Source organism: Brachycentrus maculatus, unplaced genomic scaffold (genome assembly GCF_059751285.1).
Source record: "Brachycentrus maculatus isolate JH-2025_06_01 unplaced genomic scaffold, ASM5975128v1 h1tg000154l, whole genome shotgun sequence".
In the NCBI taxonomy this organism is placed as follows: Eukaryota; Metazoa; Arthropoda; class Insecta; order Trichoptera; family Brachycentridae; genus Brachycentrus; species Brachycentrus maculatus.
The window spans coordinates 188,287-207,019 of NW_028280907.1; the positions used below are offsets into that span (position 1 = coordinate 188,287).

Consider the following 18,733-nt stretch of genomic DNA (forward strand, 5'->3'; position numbering starts at 1 on the left):
ACAGTAGTCAAGCGTGCTGACCATTACACTATGGAGGCGGACATAATATACTGCTAAAACTGGACACTCAACTGACAAACTATAAATTTAAAGTGATCAGCCCTGCGCTTCAGGTACCAGTCCAGGGTAATATTGAATAAATATTAGAGTGAAAAAATCACTTATATTTATTTGTCCCCCCTTTGAAATTGAACTCGGGACCTCCAGTACAGTAGTCGAGCGTACTGACCATTACACTATGGAGGCGGACATAATATACTGCTAAAACTGGACACTCAACTGACAAACTATAAATTAAAAGTGAAGCAGACAGTTATGATGGGATATTATTTACAATATAGATTTTGTAATTGTCAGTCAAAGAAAGAACACTTATTAACATTACTTAAAAAATTGGCTGTGACCAAAATATCTCTGCACAAAAAGGGAAAGCATCAAAAGGAGATTTCCTTGTAAAATTAAAATTAGCCATATTCCATAGTTTATGATGTTATTTACCTGTGTAAGTTGTACAAACAACCAATATAAATTTTCATTTGCATATTCTTCACATTGCAAAATCTCATTTGTTTTTCATTAAAAAAAATAAGACCCAATATACACTAAATCTTAACTTAATTTTCTTTAAACCCAGGTAATATTTGACGTAATTGAATTTTTTGCTTAAAATACCATATTTGTATAGAAAAAATAAGTTTTTCTTCGAAATAAATATATGGTTTCGAAAGGAAAAAAGTTATTGAAAGGTAAAAAGATTTTAAAAAGTTATACAAATATTTTTCCAATATATTTTCTAAAAACAACAGCAAAATCAATATATCGCTCACTCCTTTTAACGACGTCATATATAAAAAATCGTCCATTTTCAGTTGTGCATGTTTTAGGAATGCCCAGAAAATGTACTATATCCCAGCAAAAGCGGCATATTTTTAACTTAATATTTACCCGCTACAGGGCAAAATGTGTTGTTTTTGCATTTTGAAGAAAAGGTATTGTTTGTTTATTTTTTTAAATAAACTAAATATTTTCCAAATGCAGAAAAACTTTCAGGTTTTACCTGAAAAGATCTGTTGCATAGTAAAAAGTTCAATAAGTAACTTGATATTTATTTTTAATACATTATATTATATTTTTAAACTTTAAAAACGTTCTCCTGAAAAATCATGTTTTTTTATTTATGACGTTCTTGAAAGGAGTGAGCGATGTATTCTAAAAAAAATGCAGGCAAAAAAAACGTCCAGTTCCTAGCATTGCCGTTTGCGTTCTGAATTTGAACGTTTGTGATGGTTTGAGATCTCAGCCATAAAACAGAGTTGAATTTCAATTGAAGATACGAAATAATAAAAAAATAAAAAACCATAATAAATAGCATTTTTTATTGTTTCTAACACACCTACTACATTTAAAATAATGAAAAAATATATAAATACTATGAGATTATTTATCTACAAACAAATCTTCTAATTGTGGATCATTGTTAGTAAAATAATCTGGATTTGGAGCTTTTGGGGCTCTTAAATCGTAATCGGCAACCTCCGGGTGCAAACTGATAATATGTTCATACGCGTAACAAAGCTGTTTAAATTCAACTTGCGTTAATTGATAAGACTTTGTTTGCGGATTAATATTTGCAATCCGGTACATTTCAAGAGCCAATTCATCTTGACATTCCGGAGGAAAGAGGGTTTTCGCTCCCCGAATAGAGTACTTCTGTCTCAAGTGGAATATTTGTCTCAGCACCTTTTCCACTAGTTTGAATTTGAGCGGAATGACGGGGTCTTTCAAGGGTGTTAGAGTTACGACGCCGACATCCACATCCGGTTTAGGAACAAAAGCTTTACCCGGTATAGTAAACTTGTGGTGTACTTTGCACCAGTTCTGGCACATCACGGACAACCGGCATCGCTGGGGACTCAGAATGGGTGCGGCCATCCTCTCCGCCACCTCCTTCTGGAACGTGAGCGTCATCCTCGACCGACCGAAAGCCCACGGCCCGGTGCGTTCCGATATCATCTCCAACCATCGAATAATGAGAATGGTCGACACACTAAACGGTAAATTGCCGATCAAATGTATCGGCGGCGGACGCGCATCCCACGGTTCATCATTGGAAACATAGGAAAACGCCTTCTTCAAGTCTGTTTTCAGAACATCGCCGATGATAATATTGAAGTCTATGTGGCCAGCGGTGGCTTCGGTAAGCATTTCTAGCGAAGGTACAAATCTTGGGTCTTTCTCGACGACGACTAACTGTGTGGGATTTTGTCGTATTATAGAACGTGTGATGCCTCCAGGTCCGGGACCCACTTCGCACACGTGCGCTCCTTCTATGTTGCCAGCGGCTCGCACTATTTTGTCAGTAAGCCTTTCATCCATCAGGAAGTTCTGAGATAGTTGTTTCATCGCTCTCAATTTATACAGTCTGACAACATCGCGTATGGTGGGAAGCGGCGGCAGGCGGAGGGATGTTAATTTCGGTGCGAGAGACATGTTGAACAGCTGCTAATTTTACTTACAAATAATATGAACTTTATGCGAAATTTTACTCTTTGTGCACTGTGGCAGGTTCTATAAAGTCGTCCAGGAATCTCTCCTGTTTGACGGCAAATATAGAATAAAAATAAATACCCAAGACACCAGCACCGAGCAGTGAACCAGTAATAATATTATTTTTTCTGATATTTTTTAGTTTTTGCACACGTTCCAAATTTTTTGCTTCAACAATCTTCATGAAGTTGACCTCGGCTTGTGAGAATTTGGTTTTCTCTGCGGAATTAACGGAAGGTTTTGTACTGTCCATTATCGAAAAATGCGTATTTGCCGTGAACAAACGGCACTTATTATAACCTCGACAAAAGTTTGACAGAAATCTCTGTTATCTAATGTTAAGAAAAAGTCATTCCCTTCTACTTGTTTTTCTATGCATTTAAAAAAAATGAGTAGCGTTCGTAAAAACAAAGAAACAATTCAATTGCTAATTGTCTATTCCCTTTCTAATGTTGCAGTTGGTATCAATAATAATTGCTACCAACTAAAAAGTATGAGAAATATTGTCAACATTCCCGCTTTTAGATTTGACATTTCTCAGCTGGGTGAACATTTCGATTTCAATCAAATAAGCTGTCGAGTATTTTAAGAGTTCCCTAGCAATCAATTAATATTTAGAAATAAGCTGTGTTAGGCAAAATATTAAGCATATCGATTGATACGATGGGGATAACTGGACTTATACCGTTCCTAGAAAAGGCTTCCAAAAAGTGTAATGTATCAGAGTTTTCAGGATGTACGGTCGCAGTGGATACTTATTGTTGGCTGCATAAAGGAGCTTTTTCATGTGCCGATAAACTGGCGAGAGGAGAAACCACTGATGCGTAAGTTTTTCATATACTTGGACAAAAAAACTGGACATTACACCTGTTAAAGTGGTCGTCTTCCAATTTCGCATTTTATTATTTTATTCCGAATTCGAAATAGGCTAATATCACTAACATAGAATTTAACATACTTCATGTATGAAAGTTTTTTTTTTCTCTGTGCATAAGATTTTTTAAAAATAATTTCATTCATAATTTTCATTCCTGTGTAACCTTATCGGAATATCTGTCCATTTGCAATAGGGTATTATGTAGTAACATACCAAAATTATCTTTTTTGATAAACGAATTTTGCAAATAAAGATGATCAATAAAATAAAATAATTATTTTCATCAATTAGCCTTTTTTAAAAAACCTTTCTTATGCAGAATATGTAAAAATCTGATTACACTCCTCTGAATTTGGGGTTTTAAAAATTCCTAATATAAAGCATACATTTCAGCAAAGCTTTATGTTATGAAAAGTATAAAACCAATTTTTTCATCAATTTCTGAAAACTTTTGCACAGCAAGAGTCATATTTCCAAACAATAAAAAAATTAAGAAGTGGTGTCCCGCCAATTCTACAGATAACTTTGTCAAAGTGTTTTGTATATTTTTTTTCATTCCAGACATATAAGATATTGTATGAAATATGTCAACATGCTTCTGTCGCATTCAATTAAGCCAATCCTTGTGTTTGATGGACGTCACTTACCCGCAAAGGCATTAACTGAAAAGAAACGGAGAGAGTAAGTATTATAATATTTATCCAAATTTTAAATCGAATATTTATTAAATATCACCCTGCGCTGGTACAAGAAGTGCAGGGCTTGCCTTCATGTATTTAACTATCAAGATAACACTTCGTCGCTACAGTGCAGTGCCCTATGCACCATTTAGGGCGGATAAAGTTTAAAAGAAAAGATTGTCAAATTTTAGTGCACAAATACCGGGTTTATTTCCTTTTTTATTTATTATTATTTTATTTTATCAATATCTCAACAAAGACCAAGATTTTTTTTGTAAAGGAAATATGAAAGTTTGACATACCATTAGCAAGTGCAAAATATTTTTATTTTTATAATTTTTTTTAAATACTATAAATTATCATTAAAACTTTTTTCTAGATCTCGAACTACAGCGAAGAAACGGGCAGCTGAGTTCCTGCGACTTGGACAGGTAATTGGGTAATGATGTTGAAATCATTTATACTCTAATAACAAAAGCCAAAGTTGCAATTATCTATTTTTTAAAAATGCATATACCGAGTTTAATTTAAAAAAAAAATATATTATGAAGAATTTATTTTTGAACCTTGAACGTTAGAGTAGTAAGTATATAGAATGTTAGAAATATGTTTATGAATCCTACATCATTTTCAAGCATTGAAATTAATGTAATATTTCAAAAAATTTAATTTATATTTGTGATCAAATGTTAATAACAATATATTATTCATATTATTTTGAGAAATAAAAAGACTTTGTTTTTTGCTCCACTTACATTTTTGTTAAAAACCAACTAGTTTTAGCAACAACCTATTGCCCTCTTCAGGGTTTATTTTATGACTAAACATACATACATACATGATATATAAAAGTCCCTCTCTATCTCTGATCTTACAAATATATATAGTCATAAAATAAACCCTGAAGAGGGCAACAGGTTGTTGCCGAAACTAGTTGGTTGTTATTAAAAATGTGAGTGTAAAATAAACAAGGTCATTTTATTTCTCAAAATAATATGTTACTTTGATCCGCAAAGTTAATGCTTTCAATATTCAAAATATGTATTATTCAACTTATTTATTTTTAGGTTGTCTAATCGCTGAAGACCTCAATAGACAGTACCTTTAAGATTATTTAATTGGATTCTGTAATATGACTAATTTCATAACGTTTTGCTTGTTTCTGTGCAGATTGAAGAAGCTCGTTCATACTTACGTCGATGTGTAGACATAACACACGAAATGGCTCTTCAGTTAATCAAACAATGTCGACAGAGGAATGTCGATTGTATTGTTGCACCGTATGAGGCCGATGCACAAATGGCCTATTTGAATAAAATCAATATTGCACAGATCATTATCACAGAAGACTCGGACCTTATTCTATTTGGATGCGACAAGGTAACTCAAATTTTAATGAATTTAAATATTTTGGGTTTATTCTGACCCATTGGCAATTGGCAATAAAATTCATTATGTATTTTTTTTTACTCTAATGAGTATTGAAATATTTTCCAGATCTTTTTCAAAATGGATTTAAATGGGAATGGAGTATTAGTGGAGAGCACCAAGTTGCCTCTGGTGATGAAATGTCCCCTGGAGCACTACAGCTTTAGCAAGTTCCGCCAGATGTGCATCATGTCTGGTTGCGACTACCTCGCGTCGCTACCCGGGATCGGGCTGGCCAAAGCCCGGCAGTTTATCAACGCTACGAGGGATCCTGATATAAGCAATGTATGTCTACTTATGCTAACTTTTTATGTATTTTTTATTAATAACTGGGCCGTGGACCAGAGCCAAGAAATCTGGTCCAACAGCATAGGGGTGAAACACGCGAAGGAGTGGAAATTCACCACAGAAGCTCTAAAGCTTAATAGAAACAAATAATAACCTAACCAGGACACTTCATACTGAGGAAGCACACGTAAAAAATTAGACTGTATGATTCCACGGTCTGCAGATTTTGTATGGAGGATACCTTCATACTGAGGAACCATTCTCATTCTCTGTAATTGTGACGCACTCGCTCGCAATCGTAGTCATATCCTTGGAGGGCCGCTATTGGATTCAGAGAAGGTGAAACTCGTAACACAAAGACAGGTGGTGAGTTACATGTCTCACGTAGGTCTTTACAGTGAGCAATGATACATAGGGAGGTCACAATAGACGTAATATGGTTGCAGTGACACAAGGGATGCAGGATCCCTTGACCTCTTATATAAAAATAATAATAATAAGTATAATGAATTGATTATGGTGTTTTCAGAAATATAATGTGGAGTATAAAATTTGTTATAGTGAAAATGGGGCTCTCTTATTAAGCTATAATGTGTAATATGCTGCTAGGAAATCCACATATCTTTTTTTTATATAAATTACTAAAATATCAAACGGTTTTATGTTTGTATTTATAGTAATTAGAAGTTGGGACAAAATCGACCAGGTGTGTGTACAATAAACCACAATCTGACTTGAAAACCGATTTGAACTCCTAACTGTTCCTAACCATTTAATTGACAAAATGTGTTAACTGTTTCAACTGGAATCTCGTCATTTAGGAATCCTTTGCAGCAGATTTTTCTTTCGGTTGAGGTTGATGATGGATAAAAAAATATTATAGTGAAATATAAATATTCAGACTTCCATATTCTTCTTCATCTTTGATGAGATATCAAAAAATAATATGAAAATAACTCCTGTAATTGGAGATAATCCAGATTTTGTGAACAAGTATTTGGACACACTCAAAATGTTGTGAAATATAAACATTGCATTTACAACTATTTGAATGATTAACATTTCAGGCACTCCGCAAATTACCATCATATTTTAAGAAAACACAATTAGTAGTAACCGATGAATACCGAGAAGGATTTTTAAAAGCTGAAGCTACTTTCAAACACCAGCTGGTGTATGATCCACTCCAGAGAAAACTGGTACCCCTTAATGATTTGGAGGATGAAGGTAATTTTTTATATAAAACTTTGATATTACTAATATCCTCCTTAATAATACAATAAATTCATTAAAACTCGCAACAGTCGGTGTCAGCCAACTTCAATACAAATAACTCCAAAGAACAACTACCTTGTAATTGACATTTCAGAATTTTGCTGTATATCGTGGGTATACTGGCAAAAAACCTTAACTCAAAAAGCCCTATTTGAATAATCCTTGTTATTTAAAGCTTTTAGCCTGTTCAAAATACCCGCTATTAAACATAAAGTTGAATTTACTTTTAAAACCACATAAATATGACATTTCAAACTACAAACTGTATATTTTGCCAGTTTATAGAACGTTAAAAACTTTATAATACTCCATCATTAAGTTAAAATTGCATATTTTTTGAGTTGACGTTTTTTGCCAAAAGTATAAGGATATACATATTAAGAAAGTATAAGGAATCAATTTTGTAGGGAATCATCACTAATAATGTAAAATACACATTGGGTATTCAGAAATAAGCACGTTTTTGATCTATATTGTAGTAAATTATTAGTGAAATATGTAGTTTTGTTCTACAAAGTGAGTATGCGTGTATTTTAACCCCTCGCGTAGTAACATTGTTTATTCAGTTGGTGAAACATGTAACTAGCTGATTTAATTGTGTTGTATCAATAGACAGCGTCAGTAGTCCAAATCCCAACATAATCTGAAAATATTCGAGAAACAATCACTGCGCTATCTGTCCTGGTATTTTATGGCTCCACGATTGGGGTGGTATGCACAGAGAGGTTAAAAGAAGAAAAAAAAGTATGCAACAATAAATATGTATACATTAAACATTGAACAATATTAAAATAAATATTGAACAATATTAAAACTTTAAACGCTATGAACAACCATACATATGATTGATAAATATAGCAGATTTTAGTCTCGTCCATAGGGGTGGGCTGGGGTCACCTGGCCAAATACTTTACGGCCACACGGTTAGGGCGGTATGGATGGAAGGTAAATTACAACCTCAACAAAAGTTTTTTTCAATCCTAACTATTATCAATATCAAAAGATCTATGATCTTGCATCAAGATTTTGGGAAATGGGATATCCTTAATCCACAAGAGTTCACATAAAAGACAGCGTAGTCTATTCATAAATGTGTCAGATACACATAGGGCGTTTGTCCACTACACGGAATTACAAAGAATTTTACCGTCCGACACGTCAGTTAGCGTTTGAAAACGACAATTGTCTTGTGCTTTTGTCCATCTTTTTTCGGATCGGTGCGTGAATACGTTGCGCGTAAATTCGATCACGCTAAATTGTCGTAGTCGCTTATATTTTTCAAAACCGGACTGCCGGACGGTCAAATTCCGGGTAGTGGACAATCGCCCATAGGACAATGTCAATATTTATCTAAAAAATACTAAAAAGAATGAGTATGTTTGTCGGTCTGTTTTTTATACCTGAAATATCATTAATGACTTCTTTATGACGCACTTCGTAAAATATATAATAATAAGATAAATTAATTGAATGTGTCTAGACTATAGACTCTAGAGCATATTAGGGAGGTCAAAGTAGAATTAACACTAACATTCATTATTTTGTCTTCCAATTATCTCCTTTTTTTGTCCAATAGTTTGATAAGAGCACGGATTCACAAAATTGTATTGTAACTGACCTTGATGGAATTTGGGTACATTACTATGTTCATTGCATCAGTTCTGAAGTAGTTCATGTTTTGTTTACTATGTATTAACTATGACAAATAATCCAATAGTGGCCCCTTTAAAAATATTTTTATTTTGCTTAATCATTTTGATTTACTACGTAAGTAAATACCAATTGTAATTATTTTTTCATCCTAAATCACTGAATCTGGTCTGAACCAGTTAGTCTTTTTATTTACCTATAAATAATTATCTTGTTTTATTTATCATAAATAATATTTTATTTTGTTATTTACCCATTTACATGACATTTAAAAAAGAAAGATATCTTTTAAATTAACCGTGATACAATTTTTTTTAAAGATACCTGTCAATTGATGAAAATGTAAATTGGACAATTAACGCATTTTTTATTTCCCCCGAAAAATCAATACTTAATTTAAATTTATATTATATACCTACCTATAAGCGCCATCACGTAGTTTGGTAGAGGCTGGACTGCGAAACTGGCATTGTGGGTTCGATTCCCATCAATTGCAAAATAAATTCAAGAAATATTTATTAGCAATTGAGTATTTGTGGTGTGATTTTCATACCTACCTTCTCTATCCTACCTGCAGAAAGCCTTTCAAATAGAGAATTTGTTGGTATTAAAATATAAAAACATCAAACTTGCTACAACAACAACAAAAAAATTGGCTTATAATAGCCATTTTTTTTCATTTTTAAAGGCAATAATAATCAAATTGTGTTCGAGAATCAAAACCTTCACTTAATTTATAAAGCAAAAACTATGCCACAGAACTCAATCAATCTTAAAAAATATAAATTAAATTAAATTTCATTCATGCATCAAATTACTATCATCGTAAATACCACGGAAATATAATTTTTTATACATTTCGTTGGATCACTTTTTTATGAATATTTATTTCGTAAATGTCATTAATTTACCTTAAAATAAATATCTATAATACTATGAAATAAGAAATGAAATCTATATGTAATACTAGAAATACTATTTTGTGATGAACTTTTTTAAAAATATAACAGATAGATTAGATTTTTAGAATGGATTTTACTGTTTTAAAGTGTAATAGAAATTGAGTGGTTCAGTATTAATTGTAATAATTTTAACATATAAAAATTGCATTTTAGAATAGTTATTATAATATTAATTTCTTTACCAGGCACGGATCCAGAAATGTGCAGTAACGCTGGTGAACCTTTGGATGCTGAAATAGCCTTTCAGTTGGCTCTAGGCAATTTGGACCCCTTCTCTTTGAAAGTTATGGATGAATGGCATCCCGACCATCACAGTGCTAAGGTTCGGCTTACATACAAAATATTTGAGCAAATCGTAAATATACACATACAAGTTACAATAAACAAGTATTGTAGTAAAAGCTTGCGAATTTAACCACTTCAAGCTCTTTTTTTTATAGAAATTTATGTTATTTTATTTTTTATTTAAAGTGTTTATAAATTTTTTAAGTCATGTTAATAAAAAAAAAAGAAGGAATAAAAAAATTCAAAAATCTTTTGATGTGAAAAATTAAAATAAGTCTGGCTCTAGCAATAATTTCTTTTTTTAAAGTTTTGTTATAAGTTTAAACTGAAGAAATGATTTCCGTCAACCTCTTAAGAGCTTCAAGTGGCAACTGGCTAGCTTAGTTGGGTTGTTAATCTTATGTAACACAAATAAGTCAAAACACGCGAGCAGTGCTCGGGTTGGCGCGATACAACACATGCGTCGTCCGCAAACACTGCTTGTTCAAAAGCAGGAAGTGATTAAATAATTGTTAGTTCTAATTCGTAATAATTTGAAAATAATATGATTTTCTACCAACTTTATTGCTTTTTTCATACAAAAGATATTTGAAAATGTTCAGTAATTTGAAATATTGTATAATTAAAAAAAATATATTATATTTTTCATTCGCCGCTGTTTTTTAATTATAATAATATATATGATATTGTTAAATAATAAAATGAGATGACGAAATTGTTACAAAAAAATCCTTTGGAACATTTACTTGTACCAGTTTGTATAATTAAAAATTAAGCTACTGAATGGCTACGTTATGGTTTGAAACAATTTTCAAAATTGGGTCCCTTCAATTTGGAATTAATGAACTTTAATAATATTTTTTTTAATATAAAAAAGTAATAATTAAATTTAATATTTCAGCCCACAGGTGGAAAAACCAATGGATGGAACCAGAACCCTATAGCTCCCCATAAAAGCATATGGAGTAAAGGATTCTCGAATCATATGAATAAACCTAACATAATAAAAAATACTAAAGAAAATAACATGTCCGCATTTATTATTCCTACTACGAGGTCTCTAGCAACTAAAGTTATTCATACAAAATATGAAGAAAAAAAAGTTGAAGAGTAAGTAATTTAATATTATCTTATGGTTCACTTAATTTATGAATGAATATCAGTGATTTTGTGTCAAATTTCGTGATGTGTCCATGTCAAATTACTGTAATTTATTTGATGTTATGCAAAATATTACAAACACATACAAACATATTAACACCCATTGACTGCTACGACTCAAACAATTTAGCCATACACTTCTTACTTAGCAAATTTCTTACTTCAATAGCAAATTACATTATTTATTGAACAAATCGGATAATTGATTTTAAAATAGGACTGTCTGCCATTGGAAAGTAAATCCTAAATATTAAAAAAATAATCATAATTTATTTCTTTGGAAATAAGAAATATAAAATATTTTTATGTAGCTATTTTGATAAAATAATTGGAAACTATAAATACTGAATATATGTTATTCCATCAATCCGTTCTGCATAGTTGCCGTGATTTATGCTATTAAGTGTTTTTTTGTTTATAGCTTCCAAAAGAAGCAAATGTTTGTTTCAGTTATGTTCAAATGCATATACATATCATTATTTATTTTAAAACAATATCTATAATATAATATCAAAAGCCTATGTAATATGCATGACCAGATACATATATGGATGTAGAGAAGGCTAAAGGTGGAGACTGACTGGAGCATTTCGTTGTAATGTAACGTCGTAACATCGCTCGCGGCAAGCATCCAAAACTATGGATGAAGTGCTCAGCTCGCTGTACTGACTATACAAATGCTCGCATCGTAACGTATTACGTTACAACGAAATGGCTTCGGTCAGCCCCCACCATAAGAGTGTATGTCAGAACAGACAAGTGTGGTGTTCCATCCTCTTTGCCTACCCCTGCAGAGAAGAGACATGATAATAGTTGTAGTGATAGTAGTAATTTATATTTTCTTTAGATTTATATGTTGCGAATTTATTTTAACTCTTTTTTTTTCAGATTGACAATAGAAAATTTGAGCTCTATGTACTGTGTGAATGAATCTGTAAAACCAAATATCATTGTTCCGGAAACACAAGATTTTGACTCGATAGAAATATTTGATAGTGTATCTAAAAATCCCTTTGCTGTTAATGCACTTAAACGATTATCTACTAGTCCAAAGAAGACAGATGGACATTCGATAAGAGATATTTCCAGCAGTGGTAAAAAAAGAGCTTTGTCTCCTGACAGGGAGATTTCTTTATCACCCGAAACTTCGCCTATTTTAGAAAGAAAAAGTAGAAATAACAAGAGAATGTTGGAAAGTGACTCATTGACCAAATTCGCTAGACTTAGCAAATTTAAACGAACAACAATAGATGAAAATAATTGCGTAGAAAGCAAATTTTTCAGCTCATTCTCGAGTACTTTTGAAGCATCAATTACGCAAAATGTAATCAAAGAAGAAAGTGGTTTGAATGTATCCGGTATTGCGGCATTAAATGTGGATGACTCAGATCTGGAAAAAAATGCACAATCAAACGCTGATAAAAGCCACAGGCCTAGTTCCCACGGTGATAATATTGAGCCGTTAAAAGATTATAATATTAATTGTAAAGATTTATCTTTTGAAGAGGAAACTTCGCATAAAAACCCATTCAAAAGATACACTGTTAAAAAGACTGACTCGGAGGACTCCTATAATGAAAATACTTACCCCCTTGAGAATCTTGTGACCCCAGTAGCTTCACAGGTATGTTTATATCATTATGGGTGTATTCACCTCAAGGGACTCGTATTATTTCCCAGCGGCTTGTATTGCAATAACGTGAAATCAAGGTCACTGATTGTAAATTAGTTCTTTAACCCTTCCTTTAGGTCACAATAGACCTAATATGGTCGCAGTGATATAAAGGATGCAAGATCCCTTAACCTCAAAAAAAACCCTTCCTTTCTGGTGATGTGCAACTACTACAAGTTGCTTGTAAACTGTAATATCTCAATAATATATTAAATAATAAGTTCAAGCTTTAGGTATTCCTCCATAATACATTACGCATTAAATGGAAAAAATTATGTAACAATTACATCTTATTGAGCACATTTTAGAGATATTTTGTGAGAATTTAAAAAAAAAATGTATTATACTATTAATCAAGTGCCGATGAGTGATGTAGGCCACTATTCATGCTAAAAAAACGCTATGCGACACTATTCACATCATGCTCTTACTTTACTTGGTTATATTGGAACGCTAGATATGCCATCTCAGTTCTATATTGTGTTTCTAGTAATGAACCGTGTCAAGACTTGCTTTCGGCACGTGTGTGTGTAGTACATATCTTACGGGCAGCCAACTGAGGTAGTTGTCTCGCTTGTTTGTGAGCGTGAGTCGATGATTTATTCATGTTTTCAGCTATCAAACTTTAATAAACATTTTGTCTTCAAATATATGTAATATGTTTCAGCAATTATCTATGAACATTATTTTTTCGGATTTTAAATCATTCATATTTACATGTATATTAACTGTACAACACCGGAATGTGCATTTTTTTGGCACAGTAAGGAGAAGATTAAGAAAAAGACAAGTCGCTCACTCCTTTCAAGAACGTCATAAATCAAAAATCGACAATTTTCAGTTGTGCATGTTTTCGGAATGCCCAGAAAATGTACTATATTCCAGCAAAAGAGGCATATTTTTAACTTAATATTTACCCGCTACAGGGCAGAAAGTATTGTTTTTGCATTTTGAAGAAAAGGTATTGTTTAATTATTTTTTTTAAATATACTTAATATTTTTCAAATGAAGAAAAAACTTTCAGGTTGTACCTAAAAATATCTGTTGGACAGTAAATAGTTCAGTAAGTGGCTTGATGTTTATTTTTAATACATTGTGTTATATTTTTAAACTTTAAAAACGTTCTCCTGAAAAATCAAGTTTTTTGATTTATGACGTTCTTGAATGGAGTGAGCGAAGTGTCAATGAAAATACTTTATTTTACTTTGAAAATACTTTGGTTCACATGTCGATGTGGTTTTTTGTCAGTAACAGTAGTACTTTCAACATAACGAATAATGTTGGTTAAAATAAAACATGAACTCAAGCCTTATTTTTATTTTTTGTTCAAGGGATTTAGCCAGAGCACTGACAAATTTAAAGATGACATCGAAGTCATAAACCCTACACAAAGTGTAATAAGAAGTCAACCTTTACCTAAAGCTAGAGACAATCACACAAGCTCTAAATCCTGTCGGCGTCCTGGACTACAAAGGAAAACCTCAGCTCCTGCATTATCTGCCCAGCAGTCTTTATTAACAAGTTTTGGATTTAAAAAGTGAGTTAATACATATGTATGTTGTTTATTTAAAATAAATATTTTTACTTAATTGGCAGTCCTGTTACCAAGTGATGATTTACTATACATTTCTAGAATTTTCCATTAACGTATTCATATAAATGCATTCACATAGAAATAGATAAGAAAATAATTATTATGTCAAGTATTTATTTGGTATTTTGTGGCGGTTAACAATTATTTTGGTATAATTGTTACCAGCCGACTATATAAAAAAAAACATGAATTATTATACTGATTTCAACCTAAAACCTGTCAATGTGTTAATAAGTTTTAATATTAAATTTAATAATATATTCTTTAGTTTAAAATATTTAATAAATTAAATATGCTATAAGTATTATTATGATTAAAATATATGTTTTTTGTATGTATTTCAGATCACAGTTGAAACATTGACTACCTGATGGTAAAAAGCCATTTTTATTTTCATCCCTCAAGATAAGACCAGGCAGGATCCTGTAAAATAAAAATATTGTTAGAATCTCGTAATTATGACTTTTTGACACTGAAACTTTTTCTATGCATTATTTTATTATAAAATATCTTTAGTGATAAAATTTACACACTCAAAATATTGGGAATAAATATTATTTACTTGATTTATAAATAATTATTTTAGGCTTGAAATGCGTTTAAAATATAAATATTTAGCAAACAACAAATGGTCCATTGACAGTTTGTGTCACATCGTACTTAAAAGTAAAAATTTTTTTTTCATCACCATTCATTTTTTTTTTGTAAAAACAATTATGTTTTATGTTTAATCGTAAATTTTCCAACTGTTAACTGTATATGTACTACAAAAGTTGTGTAGACCTTTATTTATTATATTTTACTTTATGATGAACAATTTTCAAAGTCTACGTAGCATTAGATGCCAAACTCCCATATGTGTACATATTTATTTGATAATAAAAAATACTACTGCTGATGCAGAACTAATAAATTTTGAGTTTGTATATTCATATATTGTTTTATAATACCAAACTTATAATGTAAAAATGTACAGTTTATTTTATTGCTGTGAATAAATATTTTTATAAATCAAAACATTGTTTTATTTAGTTGTTTTGTGTTCATACTATGGATAGTAAAAAATATGAAATGATTCTTTCAAAACAGGTTGTTGCAAAATAGTAATATGTACTTATATATTTTTTGTTAAATAAAAATAAAATGATGGAGCCCTAGTCAAAAATATTTACAAATGGTGTTTATATTATATTATGTTTCTAATTCATCTCTAATGAATAATAATATTTAAAAAATGCTATATATATGCTTGTCTGGAAGTAGGATAGTAAGAATTGGGAAGGTAAATGTGAAAAATACATTACAAACAACCAGATCAATTAATTGAAAATTAATCTTTCTTAAATTATATATTTATATTTACAATAATCATTTTTGGTTTTGACTTTTTGCTGTGTAACAATTGAACGATTAACTAAAACAAGTACATACATAGTTGTCGAGCATTGTTGGGTAGGCGGTCAACTGTGAAAAACACATTGCAGATTCAATTCCCGCTAATTGCCGAATACATTCAAGAAAGATTAATTTTCAAATAATTGATCTGGTTGTTTGTAATGTATTTTTCACATTTACCTTCCCTATTCTTACTATCCTACCTCCAGACAAGCCTCTAAAGGTAGATGTTTTGCAAGTTATTCCTTTAAAAACATACCTTAATCAAATGAAAAGTAGCAGTGAAAATATAGTTTCTGTAAAAAAAGAAAGAAAATATTATGACGGTTTTCCAACTACATCTACAACACATGTGAATGCATAGTATTTATGGCATTTACACTATGATGAAGTTAATTTTATATGCGTATATTTTAATATCTTGCAATATTTCATTATGACACGTGTAGTATTGCATTTTATCTTGCGAATGTTTGCTGGATCCCTCAACGACCAAAGTTCACTATGGCTACAAGTTCTTAGAGTACATAAAACTATCTCTCTAATGAATGCTATTCATTATATTATTATATGCTCTGTTTGGAATTTGGTCCCGGCTCAAATATTGTTATTTCATATTATCATCATAAAGAAATTAAGTGAATTCGCTGTAGAAATGATAAAGAGAAGTCTAGATTTTAGCTCAATATTTTAGTAGGACATATCTGTACCAAATTGTATTCAGGAAAATGATTTTTTTTTTTTTTAAATGAATTAAAATTTTATAATAACACACAAGGACGGAAAAGGTATTATTACCCGTTTGGTCGATTGATGTTTAAGGACAGGAAGTGTATTTTTTACCTTCTGTGCCGGCCTAATATCAAATTCAGAAAGAAAGTAACTTTTTTTTAAATTTGAATATTATGTACCAATCTCTTTGTTAAGGTCTAAACCAGTGTTCTGCAAACATTTTCTTTTCAAGGTTCACCTAACAAATTAAGAAATTTCAGAGGTGCATATTTACTATATTATAGTAACATATTTAACATATCGCTCACTCCTTTCAAGAACGTCATAAATCGAAAATCGTCAATTTTCAGTTGCATGTTGCATGTTGTTGCATTCCGATAACATGCATTTCAATGCATGTTATCGGAATGCCCAGAAAATGTACTATATCCCATCAAAAGAGGCATATTTTAAACTTAATATTTACCCGCTACAGGGCAGAAAGTGTTGTTTTTGCATTTTGAAGAAAAGGTATTGTTTAATTATTTTTTTAAATAAACTTAATATTTTTCAAATGGAGAAAAAACCTTCAGGTTTTACCTAAAAAGATCTGTTGTACAGTAAAAAGTTCAATAAGTGGCTTGATATTTATTTTGAATACATTGTGTTTTATTTTTAAACTTTAAAAACGTTCTCCTGAAAAATCAAGTTTTTTTATTTATGACGTTCTTGAAAGGAGTGAGCGATATGTTTAATACAAAGTGTGAGCTTACTTAACTGAGCACAGGCAATCAACATTTGGAGCATTGTGTTATTTTCACAAAACTAGACTTTTATCTGCGGCACATCAACTAATCACCACGGTTCACCATGGTGCCGCGGCACATACTTTGCAAAACCCGTCGCCAGTAGTCTGAAGGCGTAAAAAAACGCCCGAACGAAATGTGATAATATACAAATGTAAGACTCAAAAATAATCGGACACTGTCCATACAATTGTCTGCCTCCAACCTGGAGATCTGGAATTTGATTCCCATTAGGTGTCTTAAATATATTTCATACCGCATTTTTATTTAAGCTTTACTTGGTAAATAAGTACCACTATTTTTCATAAGAAATAGTAATATTAACCAAGTAAAACTTAAATAAAAATGTATAGATTTTACCACAAAGTGACAACGGAATCAATTAATGAAATATTTAATATTGCACTATGAAGGACCGGACTGGTCACTAGTTAATCTTATATATTATGAAGGCAGATAGTACTACACTTTAGGTTCTCAAATTGAGGAGTGGAACATATTTGATGGGATACAGATGATGTAAGTAGAGGGTGTACAATGTAACTGCCATATTGCTCACTCCTTTCAATAACGTCATATATCAAAAAACTTGACTTTTCAGGAGATCATTTTTTAAGTTTAAAAATATTATTAAATGTATTAAAAATAAATATTAAGCCACTTAATGAACTTTTTACTGTGCAACCGATCTATTTATGTAAAACCTTAATGTTTTTTCTCCATTTGAAAAATATTTAGTATTTAAAAATAATAATTAAACAATACCTTTTCTTCAAAATGCAAAAACAAAACTTTTTGCCCTGAAGTGGGTAATTATTAAGTTAAAAATATGCAGCTTTTGCTGGGATATGGTATTTCTGGGCATTTAGAAAACATGCACAACTGAAAATTGACGATTTTTGATACATGACGTTGTTGAAAGGAGTGAGCGATGTGTGAAAGGAAACGAAGGAAAACTAGTACGGAGGAAAAGAAAAATAACGGTGTTGGTTGGAGCACTTTATACCTGTACTAGCTAGTTAGGGAAGCTAGTTCCCTAACTTGGACACTCCTAATGTGTATGAGTCCCTTAAGGAAAATGTTAATTATTAATAAATGTTTATTATTATAATTATTTATTGGTATTGTTGGCCTATAACAATAATACTTAAGAATACTTCATAAAAATGTAAAATACTACCTCAAGGACCTATCTAACTAGAGATTAACTAATGGGATAATTAGCATGCAATATTGATACAGAACATTGATACAGAATCATATCGATGGTGAAGTTTGTGAAGGCAGATAAGTGTAATGGTTTAAAATAAAGTTCGAGGGTGATAATAAATTATTTTAAATCAATGTATGCTATTTCTTATCAACATTATTTAAGATTTGAATTAGGGACTTAAATTCTTTT

The 18,733-nt window shown here is 31.3% G+C and overlaps 3 protein-coding genes across 3 annotated transcripts; 1 reads left to right on the forward strand and 2 right to left on the reverse strand.

Annotated features, from left to right (window-relative positions):
• Positions 1-1,437: 1,437 nt before the first annotated feature.
• LOC148308631 (dimethyladenosine transferase 1, mitochondrial-like) lies at positions 1,438-2,490 on the reverse strand. The gene has a single exon (XM_088261421.1). It carries the CDS (start codon positions 2,488-2,490, stop codon positions 1,438-1,440), a length of 1,053 nt encoding a protein of 350 aa, XP_088117547.1.
• A 52-nt stretch (positions 2,491-2,542) lies between these two features.
• Positions 2,543-2,800, reverse strand: Ccdc56 (Coiled-coil domain containing 56). The gene has a single exon (XM_088261423.1). The coding sequence runs from the start codon at positions 2,798-2,800 to the stop codon at positions 2,543-2,545; it is 258 nt and encodes an 85-aa protein (XP_088117549.1).
• A 254-nt stretch (positions 2,801-3,054) lies between these two features.
• LOC148308633 (exonuclease 1-like) lies at positions 3,055-15,378 on the forward strand. Its single transcript, XM_088261410.1, has 11 exons — positions 3,055-3,371; positions 3,986-4,105; positions 4,484-4,535; positions 5,275-5,484; positions 5,602-5,817; positions 6,888-7,047; positions 9,893-10,029; positions 10,894-11,102; positions 12,042-12,777; positions 14,157-14,362; positions 14,764-15,378. Exons 1-11 carry the CDS (start codon positions 3,211-3,213, stop codon positions 14,780-14,782), a joined length of 2,226 nt encoding a protein of 741 aa, XP_088117536.1. The 5' UTR covers positions 3,055-3,210; the 3' UTR covers positions 14,783-15,378.
• The last annotated feature ends 3,355 nt before the right edge of the window (positions 15,379-18,733 follow it).

Bases quoted from the DNA above. Each gene is read 5' to 3' on its own strand.
- LOC148308631 (XM_088261421.1), bottom strand. From the start codon at position 2,490: ATGTCTCTCGCACCGAAATTAACATCCCTCCGCCTGCCGCCGCTTCCC.
- Ccdc56 (XM_088261423.1), bottom strand. From the start codon at position 2,800: ATGGACAGTACAAAACCTTCCGTTAATTCCGCAGAGAAAACCAAATTC.
- LOC148308633 (XM_088261410.1), top strand. From the start codon at position 3,211: ATGGGGATAACTGGACTTATACCGTTCCTAGAAAAGGCTTCCAAAAAG. The intron at 4,536-5,274 runs GTAATTGGGTAA...GTTTCTGTGCAG, and splicing joins AGTTCCTGCGACTTGGACAG to ATTGAAGAAGCTCGTTCATA. The intron at 10,030-10,893 runs GTTCGGCTTACA...TTAATATTTCAG, and splicing joins CCGACCATCACAGTGCTAAG to CCCACAGGTGGAAAAACCAA.